Below are 21,702 nucleotides of genomic sequence, written 5' to 3' on the forward strand. Positions count from 1 at the left end.
AATAAGATATAACAATAAATGTACACATCAATGCACCATTTAACAAGTGCTTCAAGTCAGAAATACAGTAGATGACTGTACAAAACATTTTATATAAATGTTTTGTTTGTAAAGTGCTTTTAAGCTCATTGTGTGCTTCAAGTAAAGAAAACAACAACTGTGAACCTAAGGGTGTATTCACACCTGTAGGGCGTTTGCTTTGTTCCGGGGCTTAATTGATACAATTGTTGCATTTGTGCCTTGGTTCGTTTGTGTTTACACAGCCACAAATCAAACGGTCCAAATAGTATTGCCAAGCCTCCTGGATTGGCCAGGAGACACTCCGGTAGGCTAATAGCCTCTCGGGATGAACAAAATAATTCCCAGAGATTTTCCTATATGGTTATAAGAATGCGTTTTGTTAGACCTAGGCTATACGTCTGGCGTGCACCATGCAACAACATCATCTAATTGCAGCGCCGCAGAGCCAGCTGGCTACGCCTCTTGACACGGTCTGGCTACGCCTCTTGACACGGTCTGGCTACGCCTCTTGACACGGTCTGGTATACACATCACCCTTCAAAATAAAATACTCGTTATTTTTCTCTTGATTTAAAGAATTACAAGAACAATTATGCTTTCTATCTTCCACACTGAGCGTAGTTAGGCTTGTTTTCACCCAACACATTTTGTTTTTCATACTGTATATTTTATGGATTTGGAAAATGTTTCTAAATCATTTTTAAAGGTTGTAGACAGAGTAGAGTTTTGCTATACAGTATTTACATTTCTGTATAAAATATTTGGTCAAAATAATTACATTGTTCATTAAAAATTTAATTTTTTTACCTTCAATGAATATTCAAAATTTGACAGTTTCAAGTATAAATGGTGGTAGTGCATCAATGCTATATTTAATCCATAAATAAAAATAAATAATATAAAAATAAATAAATAAATACATACATAAATACAAAATAAATGAATAAATAAAAATAAATAAATAATAGGCTACAAAAAATAAAAAATAAAAATACATAGCTAAAAAAAAAAAATCAATAAAGTCTCTGCCTTTATACACTGTTCTCAAACTTTTTCATGTCAAGGTCCCCTAAACTAAAACAAATTAGACCACATGGACCCTCATTCGATCATATTTGATCAGGGTCCCCCATCTGATATTAGATGTTTTATTAGGAGATAGTGTGTGGCACCCATGGCCAACATTCTGTCATTGTCAACACAAAAACAGCCCTATATTGCAGCAGACAGACAGACAGACAGACAGACAGACAGACAGACGGGGATCACAGACAAAGCTGTCTGTAGCAGGGCTGAGCAAGTGGACCTGGCTGAAATATCAGTTCTGGAATGAAGGTGAGTAACGTTATTTCCGTATGTTTTATGTTTGTCATTTTTATGTTGTCCTCTCCATGTGGCCATGCTTGCAAACTTATATCAGCTATAACAGATGTGTATGTTACATTAATGTGCTTTCAACAGGTAGACAGACAGTCAATATCCTACTTTCTGACTTTCTGTCTGTCTGCTCGACTGTCTCACTGTCTGCCTGTCTACCTGACTGACTGTTGTCAGACTGACTGCCTGTCTACCTGTCTGTCTGTCTGCCTGACTGTCTCACTGTCTGCCTGTCTACCTGACTGTCAGTGTCTGAACTGACTGTGTGTTTCACTGTCTGTCTACCTGACTGACTGATGTCTGTCTGTCACTGACTGACTGACTGTCTGTCAGACTGTCTACCTGACTGACTGACTGACCGACCGTCTGTCTGTCTAATTGTCTGCCTGACTGTCTCACTGTCTGCCTGTCTATCAGACTGACTGCCTGTCTACCTGACTGTCTGTCTACCTGACTGACCGTCTGTCTGTCTCACTGTCTGCCTGACTCTCTCACTGTCTGCCTGTCTACCTGACTGACTGTCTCACTGTCTACCTGACTGACTGATGTCTGTCTGTCTGCCACTGACTGACTGACTGACTGACTGTCACACTGGATGTTATGTAATTTAGTGTATAGCTTTGTTGCTTTGAATTTGACATTAGGCCAGGCATGACAATCAAGGCCTCTTTTAGGGCTGTGACGTCTGACCCCTTTTGTTTTTGCCCATCCTTAGTCGCCAGCTTTCTGCACCGCCCAGCCACCGTCATGGTCTTCGTCACCAGTGTCCGGGCCGGCCTCCTGAAAGGTTCCGCCTGTGTCGTTGGTGTCCGGGCCATCGTCCAGGGTTGCTCCACCCTTCGGCCCTGCCTCCCGGACGCCCTCTACACCTGTTGTACGCCCTCTACACCAACGACACAGGCGGAACCTTTCAGGAGGCCGGCCCGGACACTGGTGACGAAGACCATGACGTCTCATGACGAGAGAGAGAGAAAGAAAGAAAGAGGGAGGGATCGGGAGAAAGAGAGAGGAGAAAGTTATTTTATTTATGTATGTATGTATGTATGTATGTATGTATGTATTTATTTATTTATTTATTTATTTAGGCTATATCGGGAATTTGGAGATAGAAGATCAAAAAGACCCTCGCAACTTCTGCTATTACTGTCATGGAGACTTCAGAGGATTACGCATATGAACACCTGTCCTGTCAGGAATAAAATGTTAATAAATAATTTAATAATAGCCTACGGACATTTCGAGGAAGACATGCAATCAGTCTGATTGTCTGATTGAACCAGACAATCTTATCACAAAGAAGGCTGGCTCTGATTACCACAATTGTTTTCAGTTATTTAATGGAGACAAGATAAGTTGATCGAGTTCAAACTGCTGATGTTATGATGCAAAAATCCCCCAAAGTTTATCCATGCAAACGCTAGTTTCACAAGTCGCCAAAACAGGATCTGAATGAAGATGATAAAAATGTTCGTTCTTCAGGCCATTACACACAGCGCAGCTGACTGTGGCAGCTGGTTTATCCAAAAATGCGCACTGTTTCCTGCAGTTGTGTCGGATCGAGGTCGGATCACGTTCTCACCACAAACGAACCGCACCAGACTTAGTTTAAAGCGGACCGAGACCACCCTTTCTTGGCGATCTCGGTCCGCTTGTTTTGTCCCGCATCATCCGAGTGCGATTGCTGTGTTCACACTCCCCCAAACAAACCGCACCAAGGGGGAAAATGCTCTCTGTTTCGGAAAACAACTGCTCCAAACAAAATAGGTGTGAATACACCCTAACATTCACTTCAAACATCAGAAAATGCTTCAAATGTTATTTTATTTTGAAAGTTATACCAGTAAGTGGTGGTATTTATCTTTGCTAACTTGACATGGGTCAACGTGACTCTACTAGAGAAAGAGGAAATGGTGTAAAAATGGCATGTGTCAAGTGAATAAGAATACACAGCCACAAAGGAAACTTTTCCAGCTTCATCCTGTGCAAAAGTGGATATTTCGTCTTTCATTCCCTGCGCCATCTAGACTACGGTCGGAAGGCTTTCACTAGGAAGGCAAGTAACATGAACCACACTGATAACTGCATCTACAAAGTATTTAAACAGTCAGTCAATTAAGCTAACGTGATCAAGACCGTCTGCAAGTATTTAATGTTATGCTACTGTAACGTTTTAAACGAACAACATAAAATAATTAAATAGAATATGTAAGTGAGAAGGTCTAATGAGGCAGAATCATTCACAGCTGTTATGTAGGCTACTTCACACACACTTCAGACAGTGTTATCGACATGTCCATATTATTCTCTCTGCACATGTCACTGTAGAGTGCAGAGTCCACTGTAAGGGCAGGCAGCTGCGTGTGAGGAAGATCGGGAGAGAGAGTGTGTGACGTCACCTTATTAACATCATTATATATTGAATTTCGGCCCATTCTCCAGTATTCCACATTTTACAGTAGATTAAATTTTTATTAGTCAATTCCGCAATTCCGTCCGCGATTCCGTGAACGCGGATTTCATATGGCTCTAGATTCGGGCTGGCTGTCCGTCTGTACGTACGTACGTCTGTCCGTACGTACGTCCGTCCATCCGCTGATCGTTAACCCGATATCTGAAGAACGCCTTGAGGGAATTTCATCAAATTTGCCTTAAACGTTGACTTGGAGTCAAGGATGAACTGATTAGATTTTGGTGGTCAAAGTTCAAGGTCACTGTGACCTCACGAACGCCATTCCCAAGTTCGTTAATGCGATATCTCAGGAACTGCTTGACGGAATTTCTTCCAATTTGCCTCAAACGTCCACTTGGACTCAAGGATGAACTGATTAGATTTTGGTGGTCAAAGTTCAAGGTCACTGTGACCTCACGAACGCCATTTTCAAGCTCAGTAACGCCATATCTCAGTAACACAAAAGTATAAAAAAGTGCATCAAAATGTTCTACTGTAAATGGTACTGTAAACAGCTACTGCAAATTCTCACTAAATAAAGCTCCAAACTTCACAAAAATTATTTTCACGATTTTCCTGTCACAGTCGTTGAAGTGTGCAAAATAATTTTATCTCAAAAACTGCATTTTTTACAGTATTTTGAATTCTGCCCTCATGTAGGCCTATAAAGCCTAAAGAGCATCAATGCCTTCACCATACTGGGCAAAGGAGGGACATGCCCTGACCATCCTGGGAAAACACACACACACACACACACACAATTATGATGTCATAAGTAATGTCATCAGTGATGTCACTTGAGCAATTGTGCATTGTGACATCACTGGTGATGATGTCATCAGTGCCCGGCCACGACCAATTGCTGTGCAGCAGCTATAATGTTATCTTGAGTTACACCGGATCTGCAGGGAAGGATATTTGAATCCAAGCACATTCTCTTAAATGCTGTGCCAGTGGTACTATCATGTAATCTCTGCCCGGTTTGTTTTCAGCTTCACTGAGAGACAGAATGTCTTCCAGATCAGATAAGAGGAGGATCTCTCCTGTCCTGTCTGCCGTGACATCCTTAAAGATCCTGTCCTCCTGTCATGTAGCCACAGCTTCTGTAAAGCCTGTCTGCATAGCTGGTGGACAGAGAAACTAATACATGAGTGTCCACTCTGGGCTGGGTATCAAACTTCGCAAATTTTCTGGCACCGAATCAATTGTTTAGATATTAATGAGTATCGAAACATGCCTTCTCATTTGATACCAATTTTCGATACAAAAAAAAATGCTTCATTGAGCCTTTAAACATGCTCCATGTTTGGACCACGTTCTAATAATGCTGGTGGTTGGTGGCCGTCACATAGAGGCAAAAAAGAGAGAGAACAGCGTCATTGAGCCTATAACATGCAACATGCCACCACACTCTAACAAGGCTGTCATTTAGAGGCATGCAGGAAAAGTTACGCCCACTTTAGCCAGAAAGCTTGTCGTGTTGTTGTATTTGAGAGAGGCAGGCATGCCAGGCTGCGTTATTATTGAACCCACCGTGGATTTGGCCAGACCACGCCCTATGCAGCAGTCAAGCACCGGGATTGGCCAAGCGCCAAGCGAGTATTTATTTTGACAAGCTCCGGCTATGCTTCCTTGACAAGTTGAACGGCAAGGCCTCAGCTTCAAAGCGCCACTGCCAACATGAGTTTAAATGAAAAAGAAAAACTGTAAATTAACATTTTAACTACTTTTTTCTCCATCAAACTTCTTAGCAGAACTAACACATTTAGATTGTTTTTAGTAGCACAACAGACATTTTTTCATCTCTCAATCTGAGGCAATGATCTTTCTCCTCAGAAAATCTGACTTCACAAGCCAAAAGCCCTGTGAGAAAAATGTGCTGTTTACCTGCATCAAGCCCAAGAGTAATATCTCTGGTTGGGTTTCCTGCTTTAAAGGTCTCTCTCTCTCTGCCTCACATGTCATTTTGTTACAATAGTAATAAGTACTAACCTGACGCTGCCAGATGGATGTAAGTTCGTTCACATTTGTTTCACAACCAACATCCATCTGGATTCGGCCAAGCTACGTTGCTGAAGAGGGCGGTCACTTTTTTCAAGCTACTAGGCAGGTGATTGGATGGACCGTCTGTCTGTCACCATCTGGGCTTGCCAGCGCCAACCAATCAGATCGACTTCCCTTCATGACGTAGGGCTTTGTGTTTGTGTGACTTGCGTGAATGGCTAACGGTTAGCCTTACAGCTAGCTGATGGCTGCTATGTTCTCCCAGCCTATCTCCCCAAATTCTACAACAATGTTTTGTTTACTAACGTTCATAGTTGATAACGTTACAGCAATACAGTTACGGTTTCGTACTCACTGTAAGATCAAGTGCTTAACGTTTATGTTAGCTTATTGTTTTGAATAGAATGTTTGACTAGCTCACTGGAGCTAGCCTCGGTAGCCGCCGCCATGTTGAATAGTGAAAGAACTACAAACCCACAGGCGCCTCTCGATCGCGTCACACCCGGTCTCGCCTAAAGCCCGCCCGTAGCTCACGCTGATTGGTGCGCCTGGGTGGCGGCCGGTTTGAATGCCTCTCTGAGGCCAGGGCCAGACTGAGGTGGATTGTGAATTTGTGGAACAATGCCGCCCCCGTCTGGTGGAGTCAGGCTAAATAAGTACTGTAGTAGTCTATAATTTTAATGTTGATATTATGTACACAAGACGCAAGTAGCCTGACTGCATTCATCACTGCCTCACTCAAACTATTACAATAAATTAGCTTTTTTCACTTCCCACCCAATTCACCCATTTTGTGTCTAAAAGACAGGAAAGTAACACAGGTGCAAGAAGAACAATCGATTTGCTGCCAGGGCCTTAGAAGTCTGTAATAAAGTTTGGATTGAAAATATCCATGCAATGTCTAGACTACTTTTCTCAATCCATACATAGAATCGGCTGCACAAAACACCCTTAAATCTTGTCCTTACGTTTTCCTTAAAATGTTGAACCTTAAGGATAAGTGTTGGAGAGTTCACTGCGGGCTTGAAAGGGCCCGGACTCTTGTATGCATTCTTGTACGGGCTTGAAGGGCCCGGGCTCTTGTTCGCATTCAGGGTTCAGGTATGAACCTGGCTCAGATCTCGAAGCTCGCAATGTCGCAGCTGTGTCTGTCAAAACACGGTCTAATCTCTGGGTACTTCCGATTGGGTTGTCCCTTCCTTTGATCCTGGGTACCGAAGCCATAGACCAACAAGGACACACTGGTCCTGGAGCGTGTGCTCCTTATAGCCCTTGCTTGCACACTGCCAAAGATGTCACACGTCCTATTGTGATGTCTCGGAGATGGTGACATTTCCATTGTGATGGCATCGGTATCATTGGCAAGAACATCACATGAGGATGAGGATGTTGATGTATTGACTCATTGACAGCACTTCGAATTGCAGGGAGGACCCATATAGCCTTCGCCCTTGTATGGCATTCCTTTGAGACGTTTCTCCTTGGATTGATTTTGCTTCCATGTTTCTGGGCTGAGGTTTTTCTGTCGTTTCCTTTTGACCGTATTGTTTTCATCAACATCCTCATCCTCTAGGTCTTCTAGAGTTGCTGCCACCATGGCTAGGTCTTCTTTTTCAGGAGCAGAGGACTCAGAGGATGGGTTATAGTCTAGATCTCTGGTATCATCATCCTCATCTGAGTCTTCTTCATGGTGTGGATGCGTCTGCTTGGCATCTTCAGCAACACTCTCTTCTTCAATGGGAGTGTTTAAGGTATTGTCTGCTCCATCTGAAACAGGGTCTTGGCCTGGTACATGCTGCTCCATCTCGATGGACTCATTGTCATTTTCACTGATGAGGCCTGAGCGGCATCGGGAAAGTCAAGCGCATCTCCTACCAAAAAGGAAAAACATTTCTTTAACACATTGAGTGCCAGCCGTTTTTTCAATGCTGTAGGTAAGTTGTGCCAGGTTTTTTTTTGAGGATTCTGGCTCATTTTACAAGAGCCGAGGATTCTTTTCTGTTAAGACTTCGTGAACACCAATCATCTAAAAAGAACTAATAGAATGTGTGCTTTCTCTGTCTAAAAGAGTTTGTTTGTAGAGTTAGTAGTTATGTAGATATTAGCCGTTGAGTACAGCATGGTTTCAGAGATTTTCAGAGAGTTTTGAGATAAATGGATTTTTAGAACCACCTCACGTGCCTGTGATTATGGGTGCCCTTGGGCAAGTCTGTATACTGTTTTGTGTGTGTGTGTGTGTGTGTGTGTGTGTGTGTGTGTGTGTGTCTCCAAACTCCTCCCTCCGTAGGTGTGGCTTTGCAGTGTTTTGTCACAGGCGAGTTTCTGTTGCCTCACAGATCCCAAAAAAAGAGAACGGAATCGCAGGAGCGGGGAAGAGGAGAGGAGAGGCGAGGGGGGGGGGGGTTAGACACGGGAGAGAAATTCCTTCGCGATCCCCTTCTTCCAATCTTGAGGCAGCCTACTCCGCTCTGCTGCTGCTACTGCTGCTGCTGCTCCTCTGGGCTGCTGCTGCTGGCGGCTCTCGGGCAGTCTGGCTTACTGTAAAACCGGCTCGTTCGTTTCTTGAGGTGTCGGCTGAGAGCTTTGAAGAAGCTTTTGCGATTCTGGTCTTATTTATGCGCAAAGGTACTCGAGTGTGTGTGCGCGCGCGCGCGCGCGTGTGTGTGTGTGTGTGTGTGTGTGTGTGTGTGTGTGTGTGAAATCGAAAGTTTTCGCCCAGCTATTTCCTTGAAAATTAGAATGGCTTTCTCCAGCGGACCCGTGGCTTTCTCTCTGTCTGGAGAGAACTGTCGCCACTTAGTGGTCGGTAAAATAGATTATACACATTCTCTTCCTCCAATAGTGGTATAGAAGACGTAAAAGGGGTTGATTGATGTCCCACCGTCAAAAAAAAAAAATGTTTATGTAAGACGAGATATCTCGTCTTTGGCACTCAACGGTTGGATTATGTAAGACGAGATATCTCGTCCTTGGCACTCAACGTGTTAAGTTTAACCCTTCCCAAAGGCATGACTTCCAGACAGACAGACACCACATCACTGATGACATCACCGTTGCTCAAGTGACATCATTGATGACATCACAGTTGCTCAAGTGACATCACTGATGACATCACTTCAGTCAATCAACTGTCCTAGTTTGTTCTAGTCCAGCTGTCTGCTGGGGGGAGGGTAGTTGTAGTGTATTGTAATGTGGAAAAAAGGAGACAAAGTGTAGATGAAATATTGTTTGAAGGCTTGATAATTAAACTATAAGTTGTGAAAGTAAAATACTAAATAACTATGCAACATTTATAGCCTAGCTTTTATTATAGTAAACCTTATCACTTACCAATAGGGGTTGAGCCCTGAATCATGGAAATGACTTAATTTATCTTGTAGTTTTTCTTTTGTCTTGAGGAAGCCGCCATCTTGCTTCCTTGAAAATTGCCTAAGTCACATTGTCTTGACTTAGGCAAACATAAAACGGCCTAAGTCACATGCTTGACATAGGCCGTTTTAACATCATTTAACATGAGCCTGTTAGAATTAAAAATCCTTACAACATGTACCAACACTTAACTACCGTAAATTCCGGACTATAAGCCGCAGCTTTTTTCCCGTTTTTTGGCCTTTTTTGGCCCCTGCGGCTTATATAACGGTGCGGCTTATCTATGGATTTTTTCAGCAAACGGCCACTCGGGAACCTCCAAAATCTATGGATGTTGGTATGAGGCAGAACGAGAGCAAGACAGACATTACGAGAGCGAGACCCTGATTGGATGATGTTGCAAAAAATGTGCCTCGCGACCTGATTGGAGCACTGTGCCACTACTCTCTCTCAGCCACTACAGTAAAACACCCTCCCTCCTCCCTCGCTCCGGGGGGAAAAAGGCAGCGATTGAGCCTGAAAGAAAGTCTGAATGAAATTGAATGTAACATTCCCAATTCTATGTATTACATTCTAAAAAACTAATGGCAACATTTTGGAAGGCTAAGCCACACAACTAGCTCGTTGTAATCTAACATCATGCTTCAAAAGATGGAGAACTGGCTGTGTTACGACGATGGCGGCAAGAAGAAGAAGGAAAGAAGGAAATCGAGCAGCAGCACGTAACCTTGGCATCAGGGTGTTGACACAGAGAGCAGACGGCCGAGGTGCCGTTCAGATCCGACTGAAGGCTCAAGTTTGCCAGTGGATCCTGACAGCGTGGAGGAGTGTCAAAACATCCACGATCACCAACGGGTTCCGAAAGGCTGGACTGCTGCGTGATGAAGAGGAGGACGCCGCCACAGCTGAGGGCCTTCAGAGGCTGTTCGATTCCGACAGTGACGAAGAGGAGTTCGTTGGTTTTGAGAGCGACAACGAAGGAGAGAGGAGAGTGGCTGACGAAGCCACCCTGGCTGAGCCTGTTCGTTTCCGACACTGAAGATGAGGACTTTGGTGGTTTTAGTACGCAGGAAGAAGACGAAGATGAGGATTAATGACTTGACTTTTCTGGTTACAGCCGTGTACTGCACCTTAGCCTAAAAGATGAAGACGAGGATTAATGACTTTTCTGGTAGGCTGATTACCGTATATTTTAAGCAGCCGTGTTACTGCAACTTTAGGCTTACGCGCTTACTGTCGTGTTACAGGCACTTTATTTTGCACTTTAAAAAAAACACATTTAATTTAGCCATTGATATTGCCTCGTCAAGCGCTGTAGGCTTTGTTTTTTGTTATGGTACTACTGTAGGCTATAATGTAGATCAGTGGTTTTCAACCTTTTTCATGCCAAGGACCCCTAAATTTACACAGCACAGTACATGTTCTGTAGCTACTATTGCACTAAATGGTAACACTTGAATACGTTATGCAAATATGCAACTTGTTTTGTTGAAATGTTAATAAATGGGAGCTTCCCCAAACAGCCATCTCTTTCCCGACAATCCCCTCTGTGCACGAAACCTTACATATGGTAATTAAACATCAAAACACCCGCGGCTTATAGTCTGGTGCGGCTTATATAAGAAAAAAATAGTCAACTTTGAAGGTGCGGCTTATACACCGGTGCGCCTTATAGTCCGGAATTTACGGTAGCCTGTACTCTACTGAACTGTACAGTCAACCTAGTGACATCATCAAGCAGTGCCCCGCCCTAGTTGGCAAAAAGGTGAAATGTTATTCATCTTTCTAGCAAATCTAGGTAAATTTCAGAATTGAAAACAGTGTCCTGTCTTGTTTGAGGTGAAATGCAAATGAACTAGTCATGTGATTAAATGTTTCATGTCCTCTATAAAATCCTGAGGTTGGGTCAGTCCGGTCTGAGCAGCTGGGTTTCATCTCTCCTCAGATGCCGTCTCGATGGGCCACTGATCTCTCAGCGCTCTGACTGGCTCGCTGACCTGGGAGCACTCTGATTGGCTAGCTGACCTGGGAGCACTCTGATTGGCTGGCTGACCTCCGCCGTCTGCTGCCGCCGCCATGGCAAAAAGCCCCGAGGTGAAGCTGGCCGTGTTCGGCAGAGCCGGGGTCGGCAAGTCAGGTAGGACCCGGTGTGTGTGTGTGTGTGTGTGTGTGTGTGTGTGTGCGTGTGCGTGTGCGTGTGTGTGTCTGTGTGTGTGCGTGTGCTTGTCAGTGTATCTGCCATACAAAGAGATGGGCGGAGTGAGTGTGACATCACCCATTGGTTTGTGATCTCCTGTTTTGAAGCCTCTCGTTTGGCATTTTGGCCATCGCCATCTTGGTTTTCACACAGGTCACACGAGATGGCGTGAGGGGTTTCCCAGAGCCTAGGCCCGCCTGCTATTGGTCCGTGATCGGCAAGCTGGACAGGCAACCTGTCAATCACCCCACAAACATTATTATGCCTCCAACGGCGTGCGTTCGTCCGTCCGATGTTCGTTAACGCGATATCTCAGGAATGCCTTAACGGAATTTCTTCCAATTTGGATCAAACATCGACTTGGACTCAAGGATGAACTGATTCGATTTTGGTGGTCAAAAAGGTCAAAGTTCAAGGTCACTGTGACCTCACAACCGCTCGTTAACCCGATATCTCAGGAACGCCTTGACGGAATTTCCTCAAGTGTGTGTTTGTGTGTGTGTGCTGTAGCATCAAACAACGCAGTATGCATACTTGAAACATGCCGGTTAGGTATAATTTTTTTTGTAAAACTATATGTTCAACAGAAAATAAGTACTCCCCTCTCTCCTCTGCTATCTATCTATGCTGTCTGCTATCAACATGCACACACACACGCACACAAAAAGATGGCTCCTCCTTTGTTCTCTCAGCCACTACCCGCCCGCTCTGGTTCAGGATGGGCACAGCTGTCTCAGTGGGCGGGCCCGGCCCCCCAAATCCCGCTCATGCCGCCGGGTCTGGACCGAGCCCGAGCCAGCCAGCTGGTCGTGACCCATTAGCCTAACACTTGGTTCACACCAAAAGCATCTCAGAAGCAGAGCTTCACAGAAGCGTCGAGCAGGAGCCATTCACACCAGAAGCACTCTATTGTTTTGCTCCACACTTCGCTCTGTTTTGCCCTGCGCCGCTGGCAACTTGCATTGACTTCATGCCTGGCTGCTCGCATACTGCTCGCGGCTCACCTGAAAAATAGACCAGATGCCGAAACTATCGCTGTGGCCAGTGTTGGGGGTAACTCATTACAAAAGTAACATAGTAATATATTAATTTTAGCAGTAACTCAGTAGTAATATAACTTATTACAAATAGGATTTCAGTAATATTATACCAGTTACTTTGTCAAGTAACAGAAGTTACAAATTTAATTACTTTTCCCCCCATCAAAGCACATACCGGTATTTAAATAAAGATGCAATCATTTCCTAATCAAATTGTGTGTTCTTATGCAAATAACCACTATATATGACAATAACAAAGGAAAAGGATAACATTTAGAATTTTGGACGCTTTACACTGACTTCAAGACGGTTACAATTATTTTTCGGGATGGTTCAACGGGGAGCGATGCCATTCTGCTGCTGCTGTTATTTTGGTGAAAGTAATGCAAAAGTAGTGTCATAAGTAACAAGTTACTCTACACAGATCGTAATATTGTAAAGTAAATTATTACATTCAAATGAAAGTAACTAGTAATATGTAGTATATTACATTTTGAAAGTAACTTGCCCAACACTGGCTGCAGCACGCGTGCAGCGTCGCTTCAGCAAGGCAACCCACTGTCTCCCCTGTTAACAAGGATGCCCAAATGAAACTGCGCACAGATTCTGCGTTGCTTCAGTGTAAGTCAGACCTGGGCATTATGCGGCCCGGGGCCTGGATGCTTCAGTGTAAGTTAGACCTGGGCATTATGCGGCCTGGGGCCTGGATGCTTCAGTGTAAGTCAGACCTGGGCATTATGCGGCCCGGGGCCTGGATGCTTCAGTGTAAGTCAGACCTGGGCATTATGCGGCCCGGGGCCTGGATGCTTCAGTGTAAGTTAGACCTGGGCATTATGCGGCCCGGGGCCTGGATGCTTCAGTGTAAGTTAGACCTGGGCATTATGCGGCCCGGGGCCTGGATGCTTCAGTGTAAGTTAGACCTGGGCATTATGCGGCCCGGGGCCTGGATGCTTCAGTGTAAGTTAGACCTGGGCATTATGCGGCCCGGGGCCTGGATGCTTCAGTGTAAGTTAGACCTGGGCATTATGCGGCCCGGGGCCTGGATGCTTCAGTGTAAGTCAGACCTGGGCATTATGCGGCCCGGGGCCTGGATGCTTCAGTGTAAGTTAGACCTGGGCATTATGCGGCCTGGGGCCTGGATGCTTCAGTGTAAGTTAGACCTGGGCATTATGCGGCCCGGGGCTTGGATGCTTCAGTGTAAGTTAGACCTGGGCATTATGCGGCCTGGGGCCTGGATGCTTCAGTGTAAGTCAGACCTGGGCATTATGCGGCCCGGGGCCTGGATGCTTCAGTGTAAGTCAGACCTGGGCATTATGCGGCCTGGGGCCTGGATGCTTCAGTGTAAGTCAGACCTGGGCATTATGCGGCCCGGGGCCTGGATGCTTCAGTGTAAGTCAGACCTGGGCATTATGCGGCCTGGGGCCTGGATGCTTCAGTGTAAGTCAGACCTGGGCATTATGCGGCCCGGGGCCTGGATGCTTCAGTGTAAGTCAGACCTGGGCATTATGCGGCCTGGGGCCTGGATGCTTCAGTGTAAGTCAGACCTGGGCATTATGCGGCCTGGGGCCTGGATGCTTCAGTGTAAGTCAGACCTGGGCATTATGCGGCCCGGGGCCTGGATGCTTCAGTGTAAGTCAGACCTGGGCATTATGCGGCCCGGGGCCTGGATGCCGCCTTCGTGATGGTTCTGTCTGGCCCGGGAGGTCTTAGACAAACCACACCATTTTACTTACGAAGCTATAGAAAAATCTAATAGGATGACCTAAATTAGCTTTTTTTGTTTTACACTTGTGTGTCATGAGTGTGCTTCTTCCTGAATAAATGCATCCGGTATGTTTTCTATAATCTAGTAATACAATTTGAGGTTACGGCATGACAGAGAAAAATTTGCACCTGGCGACAATCTGGGTTTCTCATGTGGCCCCCCAGGAAAAATAATTGCCCACCCCTGGCATAGGTCATAGGATAAGTGTTGGGCTGTAAGGCTGAGTGCACCATGAATAAAAATTATAATAAAATAACGCTTTATTCTGGCGATCCGTCCAGATATCCTACAAGCGATGTCCAATACTGGGAAGCAGGACGAGCCTCGCATGCAAAAACGCCCTATTTTGAAGGTGGTGTGCTACGCGAAGCTTTGCAGAAATAGATCCAAGGCGCGTTTTTTCAATCAAGCAACACGTCGCTCAGCCTGTTCACTGACACATGGAGCAGCTTCATTTGGAAAAACTGTGAAATGATCTGATATTTGCTCGCTCGCTCGTTCCACTATATAGATCATCTGTATATCTCGCTCGCTTTCTCCCTCTCTTTCTGAGCAGAGCCTGTGGGAGGGGGCAGACACATGCATGCGCACGCACGCACACACGCGCGCACACACACACACGCACACACACACATGCACGCACACACACACACACACACACACACACACACACAAGAAGCACACAAACCAACGCACAAGCGGCCAAGCGCAGTGAAAGAGGGTGAGAGAGAGAGATGGCAGAGAGAGAAATAAATTATAAGTATCTTTCTTCACTAGAGTCGATGCTGACAATGCTCATGGTTGTCACAAGTGCAACAAATTGTTTGCTTGGAAGCACACTCGCTCGCTCTGGACATGAAGCCTCTACCTTCTGAACATGAGCCGCTCTGCGAGCGACACAGACTTACTTGGGGCTTGGGTGGAAAAGGTCATGCAGGCCATCCGAGTGATGTCTGGATATGTTCGGGAGTTCACTGCATGTTTAGAAGTGGCTTAAGAAAACACAGTTTGACCATTGTGACATGCAGAGAAAACCAGGCCGGTCTCCAGAATAAAAAGTACCAAGCAGGCCTGCTTTATTGCGCAATCCAAATCTTTGTCAAAACTTGCCATTTTCAGCGTGTAGCTAGCTACTCTAGCTTGTTAGATAGCATTGTTGTTTCTCAGAGGCAGAGGCATTTGACAGACACACGCAGGGAGCGGAAGGGAAATCCCTTTCTGCTCCGACCGAAATGGGCGCAGCCGGTCGGCACCAATCATAGAGCTTAGAACCGCAGCCTGCTTCCAGGCAGACTACCCTGGCATAGACTCTACTATTAAAATATAATATAATATAATATAATATAATATAATATAATATAATATAATATAATATAATATCGTCGCTGTCGCGGCAGGACCTCGAATCTCCAAAACCAAAACTGTTTGCTCTTAAAATACTGAACCAAACGTCATCAAAGTTGGCACATGTCTTAATTATAGTTAGTTTCCCGCTGAATGTGTCATTACTTTATTAATATCTTACCCGGATAAGCTCAAATGATGTTTATATTATCAGTCCGACTTGGAAGCACTCTCTCCCGGCCAGTCAGGCGCTGATGGCCGCCTCCCCTCTGGTATGCACATGCACGAACCGCGAGCTCCGGGCCGCGGAGGCGCGCGCAGCCGCGCAGCAGTGCTCCTCAGCCTCTCATGGCCGAGGTGAAGGCTTTGCCATGGGGATGAGAACAGTCTGACATAACGTGAGGTTAACGTTACTTTATTCTCGGCAGAAACCACTCCGATTTGCATGTTAAAACAAGTTTGCAGCCTATAATAACTGGAAAGACACCAGCATTCAATTCCCAGTGTTTCCAAAGTCTACATTTCAAAGTCACATTTAAAATTGTTGTTAATTAACCCTAACCCAAACCATAACCCTAATGTAACCATAACTCAATTTGTTTTATTTGTGTAATGTTTTAAAATTGACTATTTTTGGTTCACACGTTCAGATTCAACGGCTGTAGAAATGTAAAATGCCAGCATTTTATTCTGGCGACCGGGCTGAGGAAAACAGTAACCACATCAGTCTGTCATTAAAGTGATATGCCCCCCCCCCCCCTCCCCCCCCCTCTCTCCAGTCCAGAGCTTCCTTTCGTCCACAGAAATGAACAGGAAGTCTTCACTTCACCTCATCTGTTGGAGATTTCTAAAGCCTCACACACACACACGCACACACACACACACACGCGCACACACACACACACACACACACACACACACACACACACACACACACACACACATGTTCAAACACATGCACACACAAAAGCTTTTGCGAGGTCAATATCGTTTATTTATCCAGCACCAGAGCCGTGTAAGAAGAGTTGCGACATCTCCATTCACTCCAATGGACCAGTTTTTTACTCTCAAGAGTTCCAGGAGGTAAGGTCCTGGATTAAGCAGCACTGTCGAGTTGCAGCAAAATGGACAGTTTGTGTTGTACTTTGAAAGGGTTTTTCATCCCTTGAATCAAATTGTACATTATCAGCTTTATTTTAGCATGCAAAAGTAGCGCGAGACCCATTCCTGGCTGTTCATTGGCTAATGAGTCTCGCATTTTGGTCCTCCGCTGACGCCACTCTGTCTCTAGAGGACACTGTCCAGCACCATTCGCACATAACGTTACAATGCAACTCAAAGTGTGTTACATCAAATGGATTGATGAAAACGAATGGATTAAAAACAGTAAATGGATTAAAACGATTACATTACATTAAAACATGACATTACAATTTCAAGCAAACTCAAAAATAGTCAGGCGGAGGATATGCCGATGTTTTGTGGGTTTGTAGCATTGACTGTATAAAAGAAGGATGAGGTGTCTCCTACCGCTAAAGTGAAGCCAAAATCTATAGTTTCAGCGAGTGGCCATCTTGCTTGTGTGACGTCATTTGGAGGCAGAGTTTGCACAGTAGAGTCTTGAACTTCGTTAAAAAAAAAACTTGAACTTCGAAACAAATTATCAGCAGCACAAAAAACAACAACAAGCCCAAAATGCTTCCTCTGAGCGCGAGGTCACAGGTCAGAGGTCAGGCCACTGTTTCCCACTCGCAGAGCTTTCCCAGAGTTCCTTTCACCACCAAACTCTCTCTGGGGCTTTAAAACCCCCCAAACACCCCCCCCCCCCCCCCCCCCCCCCCCCCACACACACACACACACACACACACACACCAAGCCTCTGTGGGTTTGTGTGACAGTCAGCGGCAATATTTCTCACTGTAATGAAACTGGTGGGAGTCAGACATCCAACGTCCCTTTTTTGCCAAATAATAATCTGAATATAAACATACAAACGGAATCCGGTCAGAAATCTCGTCGTCTCGGAACTCCTTCCAGATCAGATTGCGTTTTGCCAGTTCAGGCAGATCTGTTCACATCGCACAATCTGCACGCTCAATTATGACTTTCTGCTCACACAGAGCTAAAAACATCTTAACGAGTCATCTAGTCTCATTCAGCCTTCAAACCCAGAGAAATATTCGCAGTGAGGAGTGACAACTTCAATGCTGTTTCACTTGTCTCAGAAGTGAAACATCGTATCTTGTTTTGATTGTTTGTCTATATTTGTTATATTTGTAATTTTTACAATTGTTTTACTGTAACAGGGCACCCTTGAAAATGAGAGCTTGCTCTCAGGGGCCTCACCCCTGTATAAATAAAGGTAAAATAAATAAAAAATAAACAAATAAACAAATAAAAAAATTGAAGTGCACTCAGAGAGCGCAGACTTCTGCCAAGGCCAATTATAGTCCAGCCTGCTGTGATTAGGGTGACCAGATGTCCCGCTTTGTGCGGGACTGCACCGTATTTTCATCACTTTTCACGCGTCCCGCAAATTGAGACAATGTCCCGCATTTGCGCAAGATAGAGCGTGAGACCGAGGTAGTTAGAGAGGGAGAGAGCGAGAGATGGAGACAGATAGAGAGGGAGAGATAAATAAAGAGAGGGCGCGCGAGAGACAGAGAGGGAGAGAGAGACGAGACAGGGAGAGAGAGCACACACGGCTTGCACCCAGCGGCCTGCTCGTTAACTTCACTTAACGACACTACTGCAGCCATGAGTAGGCTACTCCCAGTAAAAAATAACAATACCAATGGCATGCAAATATAGGCTACTTAAAAAAAAAGTAGGATAAAAAATAGGATACCAATATTAATGTAACAGTGTATCTTCTTTGCACAAAGCTCTCCAATGTTGTTTTAGCACAATTGAAGGCAGCCTCAAATATTTCTCAACAGCATCATGTCTTTGAGATGTAATTTGCAGATATTTAGTCTCTACACTGCTGCTACAAAGGACATTTATAAATTCCATAAGCTGCTCTTATTCTTAATGTTTTGATCAAATGAACCAGTAATGTAGCCTAGGCTACTACAGGTATAGTTCTTCTTCAGTATAAGCTATAGTTGTTCTACTAGAAAAGTCTGACTAACTTTAATGCTATGGTTGGAAGGCACAAACATGTCTTTCATATCTGAACAGAAGCCATGAATCCCATATCAGCAACCTGTGAGAATCAACCAGTGGGCAAAGCATGGAGACGGGAGAATAGAAATGTAAATTTATTTATGTTAGATAGACATTTTATATATATATATATATATATATATATATATATATATATATATATATATATACAATTTTAGACACCCTTGCAGCATCGCTAATGGTGTCCCACAATGTCCCACACAAGTATACTCTTTGTCCCACATTGGTTTGCTGGGATCTGGTCACCCTAGCTGTGATATGCAAATTCCGTGAGTCAGATCAACTCCAAAATGTAATGGGTTCTTTCTTGGCCCCTGCTGCACCCTTCAACCAAGTTTCATGAAAATTGGTCCAGTAGTTTTCCCATAATCCTGTTAAAAGACAGACAGACAGACAGCACCGCAAACAGGAGATAATAATCATCATCATCATCATAATCATCATCATAAATATAAATGGGGTCAAGTTGTAAATCTCATCTCTGCCTTTTTCCGGAACAGATTTTGTCTCGCCAATTAGCACCACAGCAGCTGATTTCCATCACGTCAGCTCGTTAGTGAGTAGAAGATTCACAGCTTGCTGCTAATCTAAAGTATTAATTAATGTGATTTGGGACATAATAAGCGTGACTGCTCCTCTGAGAATAACAGTCCAGCTTTCCATTTGTGTCACACTTAATTAGTCTGTTGGTATGAGATAATTACTAATTAGTGCTATTTTTCTTTCCCCAAATAAAGGTGAATTAGTATCAAAATCCCTTGAGCACTTCTTTCAACTCTTACCAGATTCCCATCAGATTCCCCAAAACAGGACAAACTAGTGCACTCAGAGTACCTCTGCCACATCATGCTACATGTATCCCCATTCCCATGCCCCCTTTTGGCTAGTGGGTATGGAAAGTTAATCAGTTCGTCATGACCAACCTCTTAAAGTCTTTCTGATTCTGATTCTGATTCTGATAGTTTCGTGGCGTTACGTGAATCCGTTTGGAAGTTAAGCACCTTTTTGTGATTGAACACGCCCATCACAGCACCCCCTTTTGGCCAGTAGCTGTGGAAAGTTAATCACTTCTAAGTTGGCCCATGACCAACCTTTCTGCCCATAACTTTTTGAGATACCCTGCTGACAAACAGATAGCAGGGTATCCGTGGGGTCTTGAAAAGTATTAAAAGTTGATCAATCAATTTAGGGAAAAAGGCCCTTAAAAAGTATTAAAAAGTCTCAATCACCATTTGATTAAATGCTGTAGCTGATTCTCATATCCATCGCAGGCCCCTGCATTGAATCAAAATTGTATCATGGCAGACTTTGTGATATCGGCAAATATCATATCGTTGTCAAAATAATCTAATATCGTATTGTGATGAAACTTGTGATTTACACACGTATCACTGATGTGAAGAAAGTGACGTTGAGGTCTTAAATATATTGAAAAGGTCTTAAAAAGTATTGAATTTCTCTGTCTCATGCCTTCTGGTTCTGCCCTTCATTGGGGGGTTTCTGGGCCAAAATATTTGACTGGTATTCTAAAGCCTACAAAATAACCCTTCAGCCGGAGGCAGAAATTGCCATCTTTGGTTGCTCAGAGTCCTCTCTGAACTTTGCTAAAGCTGTGCAACAGTCTCTGACACAGGGGACTATTGTCGCCAAGAAAATCATTCTGCAGGAATGGAAGTCCCCCTCTCCTCCTTTTGAGCCGTGGTTGGTGGACATGATCTTCGTTATACGAATGGAGAGACTCAGGTTCCTACGGACCAACTCACTTGGAAAGTTTTCCGTTATGTGGTGGGACCCATTTTTGGCCTACCTTGATGAGGTTAGGGGCGACCGCTGAGACTCGCCCAGCTGGTTTTTCATGAACCCCTTACGTGGGATCCCATATATGACATCTCTTGGAAGCACATGGACACCTCAGCAGCTGGTAGCACCATGTTGTAACATTGACATTTAGTGTTTTTCCCCCTCTCTTTCTTTCCCTGTGTCTGAGTTTGTTTGTGTTTGTTGATGTTTTGAAAACCGAAAATAAAATATTGAAAAAAAAAGTATTGAATTTAACTTCAGCATATACCCTGAGATAGACAGGCAAACACAAACAGAACAGACAGACACACAGACAAACTGCCAAACAAACCCTTTAAGTACAGATCTTGTTACCCTGTAGTTACAGGCTAAATTCACACCCTTTGTTGTTGGCTGTGTCATGTAATTGTTTGCACCAAGTCAAGTCAAATTTATTTGTATAGCACATTTCATATACAGATGCAGTTCAAAGTGCTTCACATAAAATGGATGACATAAGAAAAAATAAAAAAGAGGATAAAATAGACATTTCATAACAGCTTTGTCTTTATACTGTAGTTTGGACGTCAAGCATACCCTCTACTGGTACCTTGCGTCTTCTGTTACCCGTACATGCCACAGCAATGGGTTTGCATAAAATCAGATAGAGGCAATTCAAAGTACTTCAGATAAGATGGTCGACACAAGAAAATAAGAGAATAAAAGAAGAGGATAAAATAGACATTTAAAAGCATCACAACAGAGTAGTTGCAAAAATAGATAGAATAATAATAGAATAAAACACAATTTCAATCTGTCAGCAGTTAAAAGCGACGGTAAACATAAAAGTCTTTAGTCTATTTTTAAAAGTAAGTAAAGTTGGGGCAAATCTGATGTCTTCAGGCAGATTGTTCCAGCTAGCAGAAGCATAGTGGGTGAATGCGGCTTTCCCATGATTTGATTTAATCCTAGGGACAGTTAGTAAGCCGGACCCTGCTGACCTGAGAGGTCTAGAGACGGTTCATAGCGTGGGAGCAATTCAGCGATGTATTTTGGGCCAAGGGCGTTAAGTGATTTGTAGACTAGTAACAGTATTTTAAAATCTATTCTATGACACACTGGCAACCAGTGTAAGGACTTAAGAACTGGAGTAATATGATCAGCTTTC

General features: G+C 44.1%; 1 protein-coding gene across 1 annotated transcript in view; it reads left to right on the forward strand.

Annotated features, from left to right (window-relative positions):
- Window positions 1-21,702, forward strand: part of rerg (RAS-like, estrogen-regulated, growth inhibitor) — a 70,589-nt gene that overhangs the window by 9,629 nt on the left and 39,258 nt on the right. The window contains exon 2 of the mRNA XM_083656359.1: window positions 11,166-11,357. Coding sequence (XP_083512485.1) covers window positions 11,297-11,357 — 61 coding nt within the window. The 5' untranslated portion in view covers window positions 11,166-11,296. The remainder of the gene's footprint in view (window positions 1-11,165; window positions 11,358-21,702) is intronic.

This window comes from Poromitra crassiceps, assembly GCF_964638095.1.
Source record: "Poromitra crassiceps genome assembly, chromosome: 2".
In the NCBI taxonomy this organism is placed as follows: Eukaryota; Metazoa; Chordata; class Actinopteri; order Beryciformes; family Melamphaidae; genus Poromitra; species Poromitra crassiceps.